At 52.5% G+C, this 17,434-nt stretch overlaps 8 protein-coding genes across 8 annotated transcripts; 5 read left to right on the top strand and 3 right to left on the bottom strand.

Annotated features, from left to right (window-relative positions):
* Positions 1 to 659: 659 nt before the first annotated feature.
* On the top strand, positions 660 to 3,389 carry hbx4-4 (Homeobox protein 4; the record flags this gene model as incomplete). The annotated part of the gene is made up of 3 exons (XM_032025123.1): positions 660 to 2,214; positions 2,268 to 3,231; positions 3,284 to 3,389. 3 exons carry the CDS (start codon positions 660 to 662, stop codon positions 3,387 to 3,389), a joined length of 2,625 nt encoding a protein of 874 aa, XP_031878318.1.
* A 629-nt stretch (positions 3,390 to 4,018) lies between these two features.
* On the top strand, positions 4,019 to 4,873 carry GLYR1-1 (Glyoxylate/succinic semialdehyde reductase 1; the record flags this gene model as incomplete). Its single annotated transcript, XM_032025124.1, has 1 exon — positions 4,019 to 4,873. One exon carries the CDS (start codon positions 4,019 to 4,021, stop codon positions 4,871 to 4,873), a length of 855 nt encoding a protein of 284 aa, XP_031878309.1.
* Positions 4,874 to 5,840: 967 nt separating this feature from the next.
* CGGC5_v002545 (uncharacterized protein) lies at positions 5,841 to 7,826 on the top strand (the record flags this gene model as incomplete). Its single annotated transcript, XM_032025125.1, has 1 exon — positions 5,841 to 7,826. One exon carries the CDS (start codon positions 5,841 to 5,843, stop codon positions 7,824 to 7,826), a length of 1,986 nt encoding a protein of 661 aa, XP_031878317.1.
* Positions 7,827 to 8,046: 220 nt separating this feature from the next.
* CGGC5_v002544 (uncharacterized protein) lies at positions 8,047 to 9,243 on the bottom strand (the record flags this gene model as incomplete). Its single annotated transcript, XM_032025126.1, has 1 exon — positions 8,047 to 9,243. One exon carries the CDS (start codon positions 9,241 to 9,243, stop codon positions 8,047 to 8,049), a length of 1,197 nt encoding a protein of 398 aa, XP_031878316.1.
* Positions 9,244 to 10,016: 773 nt separating this feature from the next.
* On the bottom strand, positions 10,017 to 10,859 carry CGGC5_v002543 (putative enoyl-CoA hydratase 1; the record flags this gene model as incomplete). The annotated part of the gene is made up of 1 exon (XM_032025127.1): positions 10,017 to 10,859. The coding sequence occupies one exon, from the start codon at positions 10,857 to 10,859 to the stop codon at positions 10,017 to 10,019; it is 843 nt and encodes a 280-aa protein (XP_031878315.1).
* A 1,219-nt stretch (positions 10,860 to 12,078) lies between these two features.
* Positions 12,079 to 13,104, bottom strand: CGGC5_v002542 (uncharacterized protein; the record flags this gene model as incomplete). The annotated part of the gene is made up of 2 exons (XM_032025128.1): positions 12,079 to 12,785; positions 12,873 to 13,104. The coding sequence occupies 2 exons, from the start codon at positions 13,102 to 13,104 to the stop codon at positions 12,079 to 12,081; spliced, it is 939 nt and encodes a 312-aa protein (XP_031878314.1).
* Positions 13,105 to 14,931: 1,827 nt separating this feature from the next.
* Positions 14,932 to 15,730, top strand: rhgT-1 (Rhamnogalacturonan acetylesterase RhgT; the record flags this gene model as incomplete). The annotated part of the gene is made up of 2 exons (XM_032025129.1): positions 14,932 to 15,318; positions 15,377 to 15,730. The coding sequence occupies 2 exons, from the start codon at positions 14,932 to 14,934 to the stop codon at positions 15,728 to 15,730; spliced, it is 741 nt and encodes a 246-aa protein (XP_031878322.1).
* Positions 15,731 to 16,137: 407 nt separating this feature from the next.
* On the top strand, positions 16,138 to 17,202 carry CGGC5_v002540 (Ycf48-like protein; the record flags this gene model as incomplete). Its single annotated transcript, XM_032025130.1, has 1 exon — positions 16,138 to 17,202. One exon carries the CDS (start codon positions 16,138 to 16,140, stop codon positions 17,200 to 17,202), a length of 1,065 nt encoding a protein of 354 aa, XP_031878321.1.
* Positions 17,203 to 17,434: the final 232 nt, after the last annotated feature.

Below are 17,434 nucleotides of genomic sequence, written 5' to 3'. Positions count from 1 at the left end.
CATCTTCCGAGAGACTGGCCAGGTATTTAGCGAGTCGCGTTCTTAGTGTTGTGGCAGGCCTGATGGGTTCAGTCTCGCTCCGGCTCCGAGATCGGCCGGGGACAAGGGAAGCCGCTCGGTCGCCGAATTTCACCAGAGATGGGTCTTTCGGAATGGAAACTTTGGCCGGACTCGGCCCCGGGACGCCGGATAGTCAAGATGGACCAAAATTCATTGTGATGGCTGGCAGACCGTGTCTGGGTGTCGCTGGCCGAAGGCTATTTGCGGCGCTTAGGCCGAGCAGGGACTGCCCATGGTGATCTTCGATGAGACACAACTCCAGAATCTGTAATCTGGGTCAGAACTTTGTTGAAGCTACTGCTCACAGTACTATTAGTACCTCAACGTCTTCTTGACCGGTAATACATACTTCTTTTAACGAAGGAGGTTAAAATGGCGACTGGCTCATCGTAGGTCCGGGTGTGAGCCTATGACTCGGTGCAATTATGCCCCGCACACCGGATATGACGCCGGCTCATGTGGGGTGAAGACCGAGCAAGATGACTCTTCTATGAGGCCATCGCATCGGACGAACTATTATCCTATCTCATACTAACAGATGACATTGTGCAGCACCTGTCAAATGCATCTCTCCAAGCACTTACACAACTCGGTCAGCCATGGACAAGCGCGGTCGAGCCAATGACAACAACGCACGCGATGTCGGCGACTTCACCGCCGCGCTGGAGTTTGACTTGCTCAAAGCGCAGTTGACCAATTCGTCTCAAGTCAATTACCCGGAACCTATTCGAGACGACTCTTTTCTACAAGACTTACAAAATCTGGATGCAGTTGAGTTGCTGCGCAATGCAGGACTTTCATCCCACCAGCAAGATGGATCTCTCTTTGACCCCGCCGTGACCGGAGGGTCCAGCCTCGCCAACACCCAAACGGGGATGCCAAGCACAAGTACAACTTTCGACGACGCAGAAATGTTCATGTTTTCGGAGGCAATTGGTGATGGGCAGTCTGCGAGGCACTTGCTCGACACCGGAACAACAACACTTGGTGTAGACGAGAACCCAGCTTCAGAGATGACCACGCCGCCCAAAATCGGGACTCGGTTCTCTGCAAAGTCTCTCCGGATTCTGAAAGCATGGCTCTCGAACAACAATCACCATCCATACCCTTCAACCGCCGATATGGAGATGCTAGAGCGGCAGACCGGTCTTAGCAGACAACAGATCACCAATTGGCTCGCCAACACTCGGAGACGCAACCGATTCAAGGTTCCTCCCAAACGGCCCCCATCCCCTGCCATCACTTCAGCCACCTCAAAGCCCATCAACATTGGTGGAAGCAGTGTTCCTCAAGGATTCGACGAGATGAACCCTCTTCAGCGTTGGCAAGTGTCGCCGCCTGAGCACGAGCCCGCATTGGCATCTGCTATCGCACATGCTGTGTACGACCTACCACCTGGATCCGACACTCCAGCAGATCGATCTTTGACCGACAGCGCTCCTACGAGGTCTCTGTATAACGCTTCGTCGGCAAGCAGTGCGGGAACATCACATTCGAGCAGGAGCTCAGTCAATTCAGCATACTCCCACAATTCTCGCGCATCATTGCGATCAGATCCCCTGGCAAAAGCTGCGATCAAGCGAAGGAGGCGACGAGGTGCTGCGGCACGACCAGAACGAAAAGGCCCCAGCAATCTCTGGCAGACCATGAACATGTATCAATGCACGTTCTGTACCGAGACCTTCAAGACAAAGCACAATTGGCAACGTCACGAGAAGTCACTGCACTTGTCTCTGGAGCGGTGGGAATGTTCGCCAACAGGGCCAACCGTCGCTGATGCAAGTGGTCAGCTCGTTTGTGTCTTCTGTGGTGATGCCAACCCGGACAAAGAACACCTAGAGAAGCACAACTATTCAGTCTGCAAAGAGCGACTGCCTGAAGACCGAACGTTCTACCGGAAGGACCATCTACAGCAGCATCTCAAGTTGGTGCATGATGCCAAGTTCCTGAGATGGCCCATGGGGGATTGGAAGCATGAGAATGAGATGATCAGATCTCGCTGCGGTTTCTGTGCTTTGGTGATGGGGTCATGGATTGACAGAATCGATCACATCGCCGAACACTTCAAGGATGGAAAGACGATGGAGGAGTGGCATGGAGACTGGGGCTTTGATGACCATATTCTCAAGATGGTTGAGAACTCAATGGCGCCTTGTCAGTCTTCCCCTCTCAAGTTTTGTATGCCATGGCTGACCTTCACTTTCCAGATATGATCCATATGGAGCGGTACTCACCATGGCCCTTCACGACCAAACAAGGCGTTCCAGAGACGCCACCCAGCGCTTTTGAGTTGATCAAGACGGAAATCAACCACTTCGCCACAGACTACCAAAACACGAATGGCCGAATGCCTACGAATGCCGAGCTTCTATACGAAAGTTGCTGCATTATTTTCGGCTCGGAGCCTACATCTCTCGCGAAGAAGCCAGTAACCCCAGCAAGCTCTTGGCTGCGAGATTTGCTCATGTCGTCGGATGTTATCGTCAAGCAAGCCCGAGTTCGACCGTTGAAGACAGCCAGGAGGTCTCGCATCACATATCTCTGCATCAATGGAAAAGCCGACATCTTTGACCAATGTGCCCTAGAAGAACAACTCCAAAGCTACGTGGACATATCGAAGCTCATCGAGCCCGAAGTCTCGGACTCGGATCTTCAGCGCGAGGCGTGCAGCATTGTCCAGCAAGTTGATTCTGCATCAAGTTGCTGGACAATGCCATCGTCGCCCAAGCCATCCGAGACGTTTTCCACATTCTTATACGGCCTGATCAACGAGTCAACGCACTGGCTGGCACCTTTCCGTCAACGGATGCAGCTTCCTCCTTCAGAATCTGCCGATTCCCCTACCTTGGACATCGGAAACCAGCATTTCCTGAGCGCTGCCCTTACAGAACCCACTGGCCAGTCAAGCGCCATGGACACAGGAAGCTCAAGCCCTGAAGCTGACGTCGTCGGTAGCAGCGCTACTGGCAATACTGCATCAGGTGCTGATGCCGAAATGCCGGGACTCAACACGCGCACCACGTTCTTCGTTAACGAAGAGAACTGCTATCGGCGTCTTGCCCTGAGTCTAGTCCGGTTCGTCAAGATCACGACGTCGCCGCGAAACCCGAACAGACATATTCCCTCAGACGCCGAACTTCAACATCAGGCGCGTTGGATCTCGTTTGAAGAGTAAGTGAAATCATACAATTCGAGATGAATGGACATATGCTAATGGACCCAGCGATGATCCTTGGAATCAGACTCCTGCCGATAACCCAGACTGGCTCCGCGAGTTCAAGCGCGAAATGGGTATTCTGCAAGAAGATGACAATCCGCCTCCTGCATGACTTCATTAATTCACATTTTCAACGCGAATATTTCATGAGTTTAATGGGAAGGATGAGTTATGAGTCCATGAAGGAGTGGAAGTTGTCTCTGCTGCCGTTTGGCTTTCCACTCGGCGATCGCTGAATTGCGTTGCGAAAGTTGCGATATCGGAGAAGATTAGTCAGCCAACATCCGTCAATATTAGGAAGGCATTGATACTATGATCCAGTCAATTCGCATCAATTTCTTTGTCTGCGCGGCCTGTTGTGTGCGCCCTTCTTGTTAGACCCAATCGCGTCAGCCGTAAGGCGTAGGGAGAAATCGACATGATTATTATGGGTCCTGCGTTCGTGCGCGTTCACCGTCATGTAACGATCCACCATGATGGCTCGCCCTAGGGCGTGAAACTAACAACATATACACGCCGCTGCGCCCTGCAGACTTGCGGCGAATCATCACGGAAGAGACCAATATGGTGTATGTGTTCCGGATATCATACAAACCTTGATGAACCCTGTATCTCAACCAACACCCTGCTCACGCGGATACTCTCGGCTTCCATCACAACTCAATTATTTGAGCAGCGGCCATCTCAAAGATTTCAAGATACACAACACTGTTTCGGTATCTCTTCTCGCGAACTTACAGCATGCGAGTCGGTTTCCTTGGCCTCGGGGTCATGGGCACCCCTATGGCCCTGAACCTCACCCGCAAATTCGCCGTCACAGTCTGGAATCGGACGGCTTCCAAGTATCCGCCGCTCACACAAGCCGGTGCCAAGATTGGCGAGACACCAGCGAAAGTGGTTGAACAATCCGACGTCATCTTCACCGTGCTCTTCGACGACGCAGCCTTAACGTCAATATTCAACGATGACTTCCGAGGAGCACTTCGCGGGAAAACACTCATCAACACGGCCTCCATACCAGTCGACATCAGCAAACATGTGGCGGAACAAGTTCAAAGGGCAGGCGGCAACTTCATTGAGATGCCGGTGAGCGGGAGCAAGATCCCGGCGGAGCAGGGCCGACTTGTGGGGCTTTTGGCCGGGGATCCGAAAATCGCGGAGCAGATGCGGCCGTATGTGGAACCCCTCACCGCCGCAGCGATCTACTGCGGCCCGATCGGCTTCGGCTTGAAGACCAAATACGCCGTCAACCTGTATCTCAACAATATGACTGCCGCACTTGCCGAGTCCTTTAGTCTGGCGAAGGCACAGGGGCTAAACTTGGAAGCATTTGGTCAAGTCATCGACGCCGGACCAATGGCTTCAGCATACACCAAGGTCAAGATCCCCAAGCTTGTGAACAACGACTGGGCTCCGCAGGCGGCAGTGAAGGACTGCTATAACAGCACTCAGATGATTGTGAAAGCAGCGAAGGATGCGAATGTTAGAACACCATACGCCGAGCTGTGCCGAGAGGTGTACAAGGAGGCTACAGAGGCTGGTCTTAATGAGGAGGATATGATTGCGGTCTACAAGCTCTTCCAAAATCCTAGATAATACATCATTTGAGAAATGTTGTGACGGAGTAGATGGATTTTCTTTGATTCCAATCTGGGCCTTAGAGTACAGGTGTTTCTTGTCCTCATCTCGTGTGACGATGAGACACGGCGGGTGCATATCGCAAGGGATAATAGACAGAGCCGGACAACCGGTGACTCAGGAATTAAGAGGTTTTGGTTGGGCGAGAAAGTACTACTAGACTGTGGCTGGCATTGAGACGAGGGTCTCGCAGGAGCTGACCTGAGACAGCAATCACGAGAAGAAGCTAATTAGGCGCTGAATCGCAGGCAGTCACCAATCGGAGGACAAATAATTGCGAATGCTCCAATCAACCGAAATGAGAACAATTGCATTTGCATTGATGGTCAGCTTTGCCAGCCGGCCTAGACCGCAGCCTGGAGTCCGCTCAGCAAAACCATCATTTCCGAGCGCATCGGCCCATCTTCACGCCAAGCAGTGCACCCCCTTCAATGCACCCTTCCGTTCAATCCTACCATCTCTCTCACTACCCCGCAGATTAGGAATGGCGACAAAGCCAGGTGGAGCGCTTTCGAAAGCGTACAGGCACACGCCTCTGTCAACCAAGACGTGTACTCGCATCATTGAAGTCTTTCCAGCTACCCACAATACCGATATATTGAGGTGCCGACTACTCGAGGTTGAGCTCGAAGAAGCGAAGGGGACTTATGAGGCCGTTTCTTACGTCTGGGGATCACCCGAATTCTGCTGCCAAATTATCGTCATCGACGAAGATACCGCCGAGAATGACAAGATGGAATACAGTTTCTCCATCACTCAGAATCTGAGCGAAGTTCTCCGCCGGTTTCGACACACTGAGTACCCTCTGGGTGCTATGAATGATCACGATCATTCGAATTCTGCAATTACAGTCCCAAGGAGGTTGTGGGCTGATGGCGTTTGTATCGATCAATGTAGTGTCGAAGAAAAGAGCCATCATATCGCCATGATGACCGCTATATACACCGAGGCCAAGGGTGTACTCGTTTGGCTGGGCCACGACAAGAAAGCAGAAGAAGCATTGCGTTCTCTCCCCTCGGATGAAGACATACCCGTTGGAGATAACCCTCCTTGCATTCAAAACGCTTTGCATCTCCCATGGTTTAGTCGCCGCTGGGTAATACAAGAGGCGGTACTCAACCGGAATACAGTCGTCTACTGTGGAGCAGTCTCGAAACACCTCTATGATGTCGGTCGGAACGCACTGCAACTTATGCACTTCAAGTATGCAATAATCCTTGGTCCAAAGCTTTTGAAACGAGCGGAGGGACTCGACGCCGTATTCAACCTATTCTTCTACAAGCATGTCGCCACATATTCATATTACGAGATGGAATTCACCAGTCTCATGCTCGCATTCGACGAATACGAGTGCCAGAACCCTCGAGACCGGATTTTCACCTTGGCAACTCTAGCAAAGGACATGGCCGTGAGAAACGTAACCGTGGAGTGGGTTCATCAGGCTTTGGCTACCGAACAGTCGGGGGACCCAACAAAAGATCTTCGGACTTGGCGCTCCCACGAGACGTATGTTAACTATGAGGCGACAACAGCTGACATCTACATCCTCTTCGCCTACTCCTTAGCCATTAATGGCAAACTAGGTTGGATGCTTGGCCAAGCTTCTGCTAGGCTGTCAGCTTCCACTGGAGGATGCACATCCCATCCAGATCTGGATTTGCTGCCTCGATGGGTGCCGAACTGGACTGTCAAGTACCACCGCCACGCGTTCTGGCTCGAAGGCAACGACGTCCGCTGTGGACCCTGGGTCAACCTCGCTAACGCGATTGGACCACCTTTGGTTCACTGCGCCCTTGCAAGATTTCCTGCCTCGTCAGGGGCATTTGCCTATCGAATTCGAACCCGATTAGGTCGCATTTTTCGGAGTCAAAGTGCCGGCACTGCGGTGGAAGATTCATTTGAATCTGCAGAAGAAGACCGAGTATGTCCCTTTGTGGTCACATGGAAAAGCGAAACTTTCCCTTCTTATCAGTTATCACCAGCGGACGTGGTTCAGTGGATAAGACGGACTTTTCAGTCCATCTGGGAGGTAGGACTCTCCGGCATGAATACGAAAGTCCATGATGGTGATGTCAAAGAACGCCTCGCCGGTCGTTTCTGTTACGTCCTCGTGGCCGGTGCATATATGTACAGCGACAAGCGGCTTTCCAGCAACCTCAAGAGCGCTGCAGCAGAGCTGGCAGAATTGGCCCAGACGATACCGACAATGGCAAATTCCTCTCATGAGCAAAGTCCCCGAAGGATGCTTGACATGCTCGTTCATCCGAGCCAATTTTGGGATGATGCCGAAAAGAAGAAGGATGAACTACTTGCACCAATCATCGTCAAACTTCTCAAGGAGATCATTTTTAACGATCCAGATATCACCGTTCCAGGCTGGAATTGCGCCCTTCAAATGGTTTCTATCACAATGGAGCACCGATGTGTTCTCACCTGCGACGTAGACAATCCGCCTGCGGATGCTTTGCCATTCGATATCGTCGGTATTGGACCTGACCACCTCGGGCTTGGCGACCGAGTCTTTTCCCTTCCTCTCAGAAGAAAGCACTTCCGTGATGAAGAACAATTTGAGCGCCCCATTACGAAAGAATACTTTGAAGATGTAGCGTATGCGCCCTTGGCATTTCAAAATGTCTGGGCAGCGACATACCTCGCGCGCCCTATGGGTGGAGTCCATGTCGTCCACTCCCAACCTGTCGAAGACGGGGCTGAGGCGGAGCATCCCAAGATTTTCCAATTTGTCGGAGATTGCTTTCTGTCAACAGTGAGATGGCTTTCACCAAGTCGTGGGCTTATGCCAAAGGCCTGGCTGTCTTACGAGACGGAGGACAGCGACGAAGCTGCATGTCAAAAGGAGTTCGGGGACCGATATTCAGATTTTGATGAGGATGGTGAGATATATCTTTGCTAAAGACAAGAGCGATGACTGCTGGTATGTACAGATATGGGCTAGGAAAACTATCAACATTTGATTGTTCAAGGACTTGAGATTACGCTCTTCCTAACTCCGGTGCCGCCTCGAAAACCACTCCAAACGCCGGTAACCAAAACCCAATTCCGATATCATTACTTGTGCTCAAGATGTTAGCACATCTTGCATCTCCACCCTCAGAGGGGCTATTAGCAACCCATCATGGTCGCCATACCGGCAACTCCGCATCTTGCAGCCTCGCTGTCGTCTGCTCGTCCGCTTCCATGGCAATTTGAATGGGCAATACCAGGCTAATGTCAGTACCGCCAGCGCCCATGCTAATTTGTAAGGCGTACGTTCTTGATATCAGACATGAGTGAAAGGTCGGCGGGAAAACGTATTTCTCAGTGGGCAGGCGAAACTCAGCTCGCAAAGTCGTTGAATAAGGCGTCGGCGGTGCCGAATCCCAGCTTTCTTCCTTCGCCTCTGCAGAATGTTGACTATCGGGAAGCGTCTTGGGTTTCCAAGACTCGTATTCCAGAGTCTCCCACAATACTCGCGCCGAAATATTGAAAGGCTCTCGAAGGGAGCCCATGTTGGGCAAGCCGTTCATGACCTTTGTCGAATACCATGTTTGCGCAACAATTTTGACCGACTGCAAAACTACCTCCGGCGGCGTAACACTTGTAACTGACGGTTCAAAGATAAGGTTCGCTTGAAAAGAGGAGCTGCCAGCGCTGCGTCCGTCCCGGCTCAAGTGGATTGTAGGCGGTTGTGCCGCTGCTGCAGTGACACGGCCCAACGGCCCCGAGAACAAGGCCTTTGAAACATTCTTTGATTCGATAACGCGATATTGCGAGTCCCGTGTGTTGACACTTAGTGGCGGTTCCTCTGGAGATGCTGCAAGTAGGTTGATCTCGTATTGAGCCTCTGAGAGAACTTCAGACGGCCTGGGGCATTGCGGACCAGACTCTCGCACAAGTTTTGCTTTGATATGATACCGAATGCCCAAGAGCTTGGGAGCCATGTCGTACTTGTGCCAACTTATTAGACTGGAAGGAAGCCGCAGGTGGTAATCGCGTATCGACGTTGACTCGACGTCGTGTTGACACGCAGCGTCTGTTAGTTGGTTGGGAATGATGAATCGAAAGGGTATCTTGTATGTTTTTCCGGCTTTGAATGTTCTTGACTCGGGATATGCCGATTCCGCCACCGGCATATCGACTTTCAACAGAATCTGTGATGTCTGCCTGGAAGAGTATGTGTCATCGATGCGAACACTTGCCTTCCCCTGGAGGCTGATCTGAACTGAGCTGAAAGCTGTGTCGTGGCGGGGATTGATCGAGACATAGCCTGATACCGTGGTACCGCAAGTGTAGACCTTCGATGTGTAGTGGTTGTCGATATTAATGTCCATAATTGTCGCTTTTGAACTTGTTGCAGCCAAAGTTGATATGCGTTTCGTAAGATTCTTCATTGTGTGACCAGCACATAGACCGCACGTCAGGTTGGGAATCGATGAGCCCAATCTTTGGCCATACCGGCGATCCGGTCGGCAGCTTAGGTGTGAGAAGGCCATGCCAAGCCTGCTTCTTAAAGCAAGATGTTCGCCGGGTCGTGAGTATGGGAAATGAATCCCGATGTATTAACAATCAAGACGATTTGTCTTGAAACTAAGTCCAACATTGAAAGGTTTGAGTCCTGGAGCAATCCGTCGTAGTCTTAGTATTAAAACTTCCGCGCAGACATGAACTCCCGAGAGGCCAAAACCGAAGACGATGCCGCTTGCAGGGGTCGGAGTGTTACCGACTGGTGGACTTCCTGTGCGAACAACTTACTCACACTCACACCATCGGAAACCAGCGTTCTCAGTGGTCCGGCCTCATGTTCGACAATCCGGTATGAGTCAAAGTTAAGTTAATCATTCTGGTAAGTCTCTTACATGTGCCAGTCAGCGCCTTACGACGCCCGTTGGCATTGGACGCCCTTGCCGACCGGCATGTCATCTTCGCCCTACACTAGCCGAGACATGATTTGTTGAACCCACCGAGCTCCGTAACAGCCATTGCGACATCGGTTTTGCAAGGTATCTTTGCCTGCAATGTGGTCGGTGTGCTGCTGAACCCGCCGTGCGAACATGGGGCTCCGAGCCGAAGCAAACCGCACCGTGGGCCCGTTGCCATAGAAGCTTCAAAGTTTTGACTCCTCAAAACTTCCATGTCGACCAGCTCCCTTGCTAAATCGTGCCGCGCCTTTCACGCTCTCCGAGCTAATGACCTTGATCCCCGCATTAAATTCCCTGCTCAGGGCATCTTCAAACGACGAGGCATTGTACGCTGCGTAATAGCAACTCGCCCGGTCTGTGTTCATGCAGGCCTGCGGGAACGCCAAGAGCTGCCTTGCAATCTTCGTAGCCTCTTCCAAGGCCTTGCCCTTGAGCACAACTCGGTTCGCAAGACCCATCTGCAGTGCTTCCTGCGCACCCACAGCTCGGCCGGTGAGGATCATGTCCAGAGCCCGGCCCAGCCCCACGATAGCCTGCAACCGGACCGTGCCGCCGTCAATAAGCGGCACGCCGAACCGGCGGCAAAACACGCCGAACACGGCGTCCTCTTCGGCAACCCGCATGTCGCCGAGAAGTGAGAGTTCCAGCCCACCCGCCACCGCATGACCTGACACGGCGCTGATGACGGGCTTCTTGATTTGCATACGCGACGGACCGATGGGGCCGATATTTCGCCCATCAACGCGATGGGATTCGTCGATGATGGGGCCCTTGTAGTCCTTTCCGTCGGGGTTATGGTAGGTTGCAACCTCGTGAAGGTCAAAACCCGCGCAGAACGAGCCGTTTGAGCCATTGAACACGCATACTTTTTGCGTGTCGTCTTTCTCAAACGCGAGGAATGCATCCGTGAGCTTGCGACCGGTTGCACCGTCGATTGCGTTGCGCCGGTGAGGGCGATTGATCGTTATTGTGGTAATGCCCTCTGACGTCTTGGAGACGAGCACTGAGTTAGGTTCGGCGTCTGCCATACTGAACTGCTGAACTTCGAATCAATTGTATCGACGATGACTATCGATGATGTAGAAGATGGATCTAGAAAGCCGTGATTAGATATAATAAACTTTCAACCGAGGCACCGTCATTCAACCGACTTCCCCGCGTTTTGAACCCCTCAGTCAAGTTTGCGCCCGAGATATTAGGTACTTCAACACCTGTATGCCCGATCCCAAGATGATTGGCAGCCTGATATTCTCATGTCTTACATCGGTGTGAATGAGACTTGACTGTATCGGTGAACGGTGAAAGCACGCCTTCTCCAGTCAAGCAACTGGGTAGCCGCACAGTGCACCACACTCCGCGCATCAGAGAATTTACGTAAGTTAGAACCGATTCAACGCAAAACGTCTGATGGGCGGAGAATTTGATCCAATTTTTGTGATAATTGCAGGCTCGGAAGTTGGTTTTCTCGGTTGTTATGAGCATCGGGAGTGAGTGGGTCTTGGTGTGAGACCTCGGGAATTGTGCTCGGAAGTTACTCTAGCACAGCCGGGCTTCTCCTTCAGCTTTACAGTTAACCTATGATACTCATAGGACTTCTCCTGAATTCCTGAGTTGTAAGCCATTTGTACGATTGGATGTGATCGCAGTTCAACACCATCGCTGGTATGGCTAGGAGGACATTGCATTTATAAGCACCGGTCAAGGAAGCATTCCGCACCCGGCCAGCCCGAACTAACGCCCGGATTTCAAGTCCCGACCTCAGTTTAGCTCAAGTTTTCGGTTTAGGCTAGTATCCAGCTTACTTACAACACAGGGCCAACTAGCTGAAAATACTTACAAGGACCTAGGCATTCCAGAATAGGAGTCTGTTGGTAACAGTGTGACCCCTGAGGACTTGTCATTCATCATCGTCATCCTAGAAACTGGTGACTTGTTGCATTGTGTCATCTCACAACAGCTACACCGCTCTGAGTGATATTCAAGGCCCTGGATGGTTCGGTACTCAGTAGTTTGAGAATCGAATATCTTTTGGACAACATTAGTGTTGTTGCTACAATATTACAAATGATAAATTGCCAAAAAGAAAAAGCCGTGCCAAGAATCCCAAGCTGAGAGGGCTACGACCTGAATGGGACCAGTAAGTAGAGCCACCAACCAAGGGAGGAAACCCGGTTTCTAAGATGAAAACGGACTGCGGCGGACTGCCTTGCAACACATCCGTTGCCGCGGAGTTCCCATATTTTCATCTTAACCCTTCAGGCTGGCCAAGATCTCCTTGCTCTTCGCATAGTCAGAGGTGCCATGCTCAGGGTCCGCATCGACAGCGGTTGTCTTGCAAAGAGTGCCGGCGTTGTACTTTCCATTAGGGCCATCGACACCGGCAAAGTCTCTCTTGTCATTCGCCTTCAGCATATTCTCAGCAGCCTCGGGGAGCCATCCGTTGATGAAGTCGCCGTGGGTGCAGTACGAAGATCCGCAAGCCAGCTCCAGCGGCGCAGGACCGTCCCAGCCGTCAGGCAGGGCGGTGCGCAAGTCGTACCGGATGCTGAATCTGAGCTGCGGCATTCTCTTCATGCCGAGTGGGCAGCGGTTCTCGGGACGGAAGGTCTTCGTCCAGTGCTGGACACCAGAGTAGGTCGACTCGAGGGTGGTCTCGTTCACGCAGTCGTGGAAAAGGAGGATCGTCTGGAGATGGGCGGGGCAGGTTTTGGAAGGAAATTCGGCGGCATCCTTGCCATCGGTCGTGCCCTGGCCGCCGTGGTCGCAGAACCACTGAATGCCGGCGAGGTTCTCTACGCCGTCCTGGGAGGTGGCGGAGGAGTTGCCAACGACGGCTTTGTAGTTCTGGGGAATGGCGACTTCGGCCTTGTCGATGCTGACGTAGTAGGCACTGAAGCGGAAGATGGGAGCCGGAAAGGTACCGGTGGAGTTCTTGTAGAAAAGAGTTGGAACCCCTTTCTAAGTTAGCGATTTAAGAACAGCATGGGCAAAGGAAGCAGCTGAAGAAGAAGGCAGTAAATGAAACCTCAGGGCGTGCTTACAATACGAAGAGTAGTCGTTGGGGTTCTCGGCAGTGGAGCAACCAGCCTGAAGTTCCTTCGAGGTCGTGGTGTTGGCAGTCACAGCGTCGGATCCGAAGAAAGTGTGCATGTGGGAGGCATATTGGCCCGGGATGACGACGGGATCAATATTCTTCAACATGAATCGACCAACGTTGGTGACGGTGTAAGCGCTGACTGCGCTGGCGCAGAGCAAAACGTTGAAAATACCCATGATCAATGTTGATGGTGAATTTCGAAAGGGATACTGTCAGTGAATGAGTGGTTGGCTGAAAAATATTGGATTTGAAGTCGAAGTTGAACAAAGGAGTGTGAAGGCAAACAAACAGCCGGAGAAAAGAACGACGTGACACCACTGAACGAAAACAGATGTTGTCTGCAGAACTAGAAGTCTATCTGCAAACGTCGAGCTTTATAACGAGCTTCAAGCCATAGGCTTCTTCAACTCCTTAACAGCCAACCATCGTCGGCTGGAGTAGTCCGGTCTGTTGGGAATGGACTCGTTATCAACAACCGCAGGGATGTCGTACCACTTTGCCGGGATAAGAAGCGCCAAGCACGCAGACACCCATTAAGGATTCCCGAAATCGATCTTAGCGTGTATGTAGGCCATCGTAAAAACTAGGGATCTCTGGTGAAACTGAAGAGTACATGCAGACGGTAAGCGCTGCATCTCCCTTCAATTTTAAGTGAGCGGGCGCTAACGGGGGCCTTTCCGGTGAATGCAGCACGTCATATCCACCGCGCGATCCACCCGTCTGCCTGTATTGGGAAGAGTATCCGTATCTGTAGAGCAAACTTGTTCTGTGCACCAGATCCAGACGAAATTCCATGATAATGGCCATATTGTTTCCACGAAGATCACGGACCATTGCTGCGAATTGAATCGAATCTCCAACGGATTCCAGAGTTGCGCGTAATCACCGTTCTTGCCAACATCTCGAGTAGCATTTGTATCCTTTGGCTGAACGTCTCCTGGGACGCCAGTTAACAAGCCCATGTTTCTCATGACCAGTATTGTGTCATTCTCAGTCGTAAAACCGGAGTCAAAATGTTGCCGTGTTGGTCATCGTACCACTCTCACGACGATCTATGGGTCGTCGGCACTTGACTTCGTCTAGTAGCGCCTGCAGACTCAACCTCAGCATACTCAACCTCGTCTACGACGATTATATCGCAGGTCAACTTGCCGTAAGCCCTCAAAAGGAGAAAATCCATCTAGAGGTCTTAATAAACGCCAAACACCGGCGCTAAATAAGATTATTCGCCTGCCGGCCCCCATGCCATGCCATGCCACGCAAACTGACAAGCCCGCTGTGGGGTAGAAATGTCCCGCGGTTTCGGCGTGGTGAGCGAACCCGAGGGACATACCCCGGCCACCGTTAGGGAAGACGACAGTTAGGCCGAAAGCGTCAAAAACGACTGCCGATCGCTGAGGCTCACCGGAACACCCACCCTGTTCGTCTGAAATTGGGAGGAGATCTGCTATGCCATGTGGCTAGGACGAGCGGAGCTGTCCGCGTTGGGGGTCTGATGGAACCCTGGGCTGCTTTGCCATGGTGGCTTCGGTGCAAAGATGTGGCGGGTGAGCTTGTCCTTCGCCCGTCTCAGTCTTTTGCATTGTGTCTTGTTGCATGCTTTCCCATTCTAACAGACCTTGATCGTCACAAAGTCCCGGCGTGAAGTTTCTTGATTTGGAGAAATTTCAGCTGCAGTTGCAAGACTCGGCCGAATGGGCCAGATACGAGTGGTGGAATGCACGGCTACGGGGCCCGGAACGGCATGACTGGGAGCTGACGATGCGAATCTGGAAGTGTTTTGTTGCAATGAACATCGTTCTGGGCTTCTCTCTCCCGAGACACTGTCGTCCTGCAGATACGGAAGGAGGAGATCTGAAGAAAAGACCTGATCTCAGTGATATGGTCGAAGTTCATGTTGGAGTTGATGAGTATAAGAACTCGATGTTAGCCTGGCGTATTATCTCGTGAAGCCAGACAGCTCATCCATTCAAGTCAACGAAGCATCCATCACTACGTTCACAATGAAGTCCGCCACACTTCTCCTCGCTCTCGCCGCCTCCCTCAGCTCAGGCTCACCCACACCTCGCGCCGCGAAGGACCCATACTTCTTCCTCATCGGCGACTCCACCGTTGCTGTGAACGGCGGCTGGGGCAACGGCTTCCTCTCCTACCTCAAATCGCCCGCTGAGGGTGAGAACAGAGGCAAGTCCGGCTCGACGACCGTCTCGTGGAAGTCCAACGGTCGCTGGGACTCGCTTCTGCAGGGCATCAACGACACCAAGACCGACTACGAGCCCATCGTCACTGTCCAATTCGGACACAATGACCAGAAGGTCATGGAGCTGGATGAGTTCCGGGCGAATTTGATTGACATCGCCGCTGAGCTCAAGAGTGCTGGAGCCACACCCGTGAGTGTTTCTCTTATTCTACTTAGAATAATGCGACGATCAAGGCCGACGAGGACAGATTTTCATCACTTCGCTCACTCGCCGAACTTTTGAGGATGGCGAGGTGGTGCAGAACCTGCACGACTGGCGCGGCAAAACAATTGCTGCGGCGAAGGAGAGCAAGATCAAGTGGCTCGACCTCAACATGGAGAGCACCGACTACGTCAACGCCATTGGAGAGGAGAACTCAACTGCCTACAACCTTGGTGGTTCTGATCGCACCCATTTGAGCCTCGCGGGTGAGAAGGTATTTGGCAGGATGGTCGTTGACTTGTTGCTCGAGAAGAGGACTGATCTGGCGGGGTACTTTGAGGCGGACGAAGAGATCACTGAGGCTATTGCCAATGGAGAGTTTACGAATGGCGGGTTGTGAGAAATCGCCATTCTGGTAGCGAGCAGCATGTGGCTCTCAGATTGAGCATTTGGGTGTGGCAGCGGGTTGAGTGAGGGCGCCTTTGTTTCTTGCACATACCTCTTGAAGTTCGGTGTTCTGTTTGCTTAGGAAAATTCAAAGTCAGGTTGCCAGAAAAGAGCAACTATTGCCGGTACCCGAGTCCACGGTTCGGGATCGCGCGGTGTGGGACAGGACCCGAGCATCACGATATTGACGTCCCGATTGGGAAGGTCGTCAATGATCTGCGGAAGGATGTCGCGATAGAGAATCGGCGAAATGAGGAGGCTGGCGGTGTAACCCGGCAGGATGTGGTGACAAAACAAACATCGCAGCCAGTTGGCTCTTCATCTACTTGCAAACCCACTGAGCGTATCACTTCATCAGCCATGTTGCGCAGCTTTCTCTCGCTCGGCTTCGCGGCCCTCGCGATCGCGTCGCCTCTCAATCCAAAGATCGGCATCTCATCGCGACACGCCAATCTGGCCTGGGAGGTTCTCCCAACGGGAAGCAAGCAGCAGTTTCGAGGTCTGTCGCCAGTCTCGGACAAGATTGCCTGGGTTTCTGGCACGAATGGCACCGTCCTGCTCACCACAGATGGCGGCGCCTCATGGTCATCGGTTGGACCTTCACTCGCGCCGGAAGATGCAGAGCTTCAGTTCCGCGACGTGCAAGCCTTCTCCGCTGAGAAGGCCGTCATCCTGTCCATCGGCGAGGGGGCGGATTCACGCGTATACATCACCGATGATGGAGGCGCGTCTTGGACTCAAACGTTTGCGAATGAAGAGGCTGCGGCATTCTTCAACTGCGTCGACTTTGAGGATGAGGAGAGAGGCCTTGCGGTTAGCGATCCTGTCGATGGCAAGTTTCGATTGATCGAGACGGTGGATGGAGGAAAGTCCTGGGAGATTGTTGAATCCAGTGGAATGGTACCTGCGTTGGAAGGGGAGTTCGGCTTTGCTGCCAGCGGGACGTGCATCTCAACCGCTGCGGGTCGGTGGTATCTTGCTTCTGGTGGTGTTGACCCCGGCAGAGTCTTTCGAAGTGCTGATGGACACAACTGGGACGTCTCGGGAAGCGCAATTGCGGGTGGCGCATCGGCTGGCGTCTTTTCGGTGCCGTTCAAGGACGAGCTCAACGGCATCGCGGTCGGCGGGGACTTCAACGTTGCCAACGGCTCAACATACACCTCGTCATGGTCGGAAGACGGAGGCGCAACGTGGACGGCGTCGGAGGCGTTTCCGGGCGGATACCGGTCGGGTTCATCATGGGCTCCGGGTCTCTGCAATGTCGCGGTTGCGGTCGGACCATCCGGATCAGATGTGACAGTTGATGGCGGGCGGACGTGGAGGACGTTTGATACAGGGTCGTTTGACAGTGTCGAGTGTCTTTCTGGGCGCGTCTGCTGGGCGTCTGGATCTGGCGGAAGAGTCGGAAGACTTTGGTTGAAATGAGAAGGGGGATTCGGGGTAGATAAGCTTCTCGAAGTTGCTGTTACATATTACCCCTGAGAATCAGTCGATTGAGAATATGAACGAGTCAACGTGTATGAATGAGCGTAAGCAGCTGTCAAATATCATGTTTCCTCGTATCATGGAACACGATTAACGGAGCTGTCCCCTCTGCCCCTCGATGCATAGCCAGTTCAGTGGGAAAGACTGGACACCCAACAAGCAGATCTAGCCG

This window comes from Colletotrichum fructicola (genome assembly GCF_000319635.2).
Source record: "Colletotrichum fructicola Nara gc5 chromosome Unknown KSG_Nara_v1_contig01, whole genome shotgun sequence".
NCBI classification, from domain to species: domain Eukaryota; kingdom Fungi; phylum Ascomycota; class Sordariomycetes; order Glomerellales; family Glomerellaceae; genus Colletotrichum; species Colletotrichum fructicola.
The sequence above is the reverse complement of the archived record's forward strand: the minus strand, read 5'-3'. Positions and strand labels throughout refer to the sequence as shown.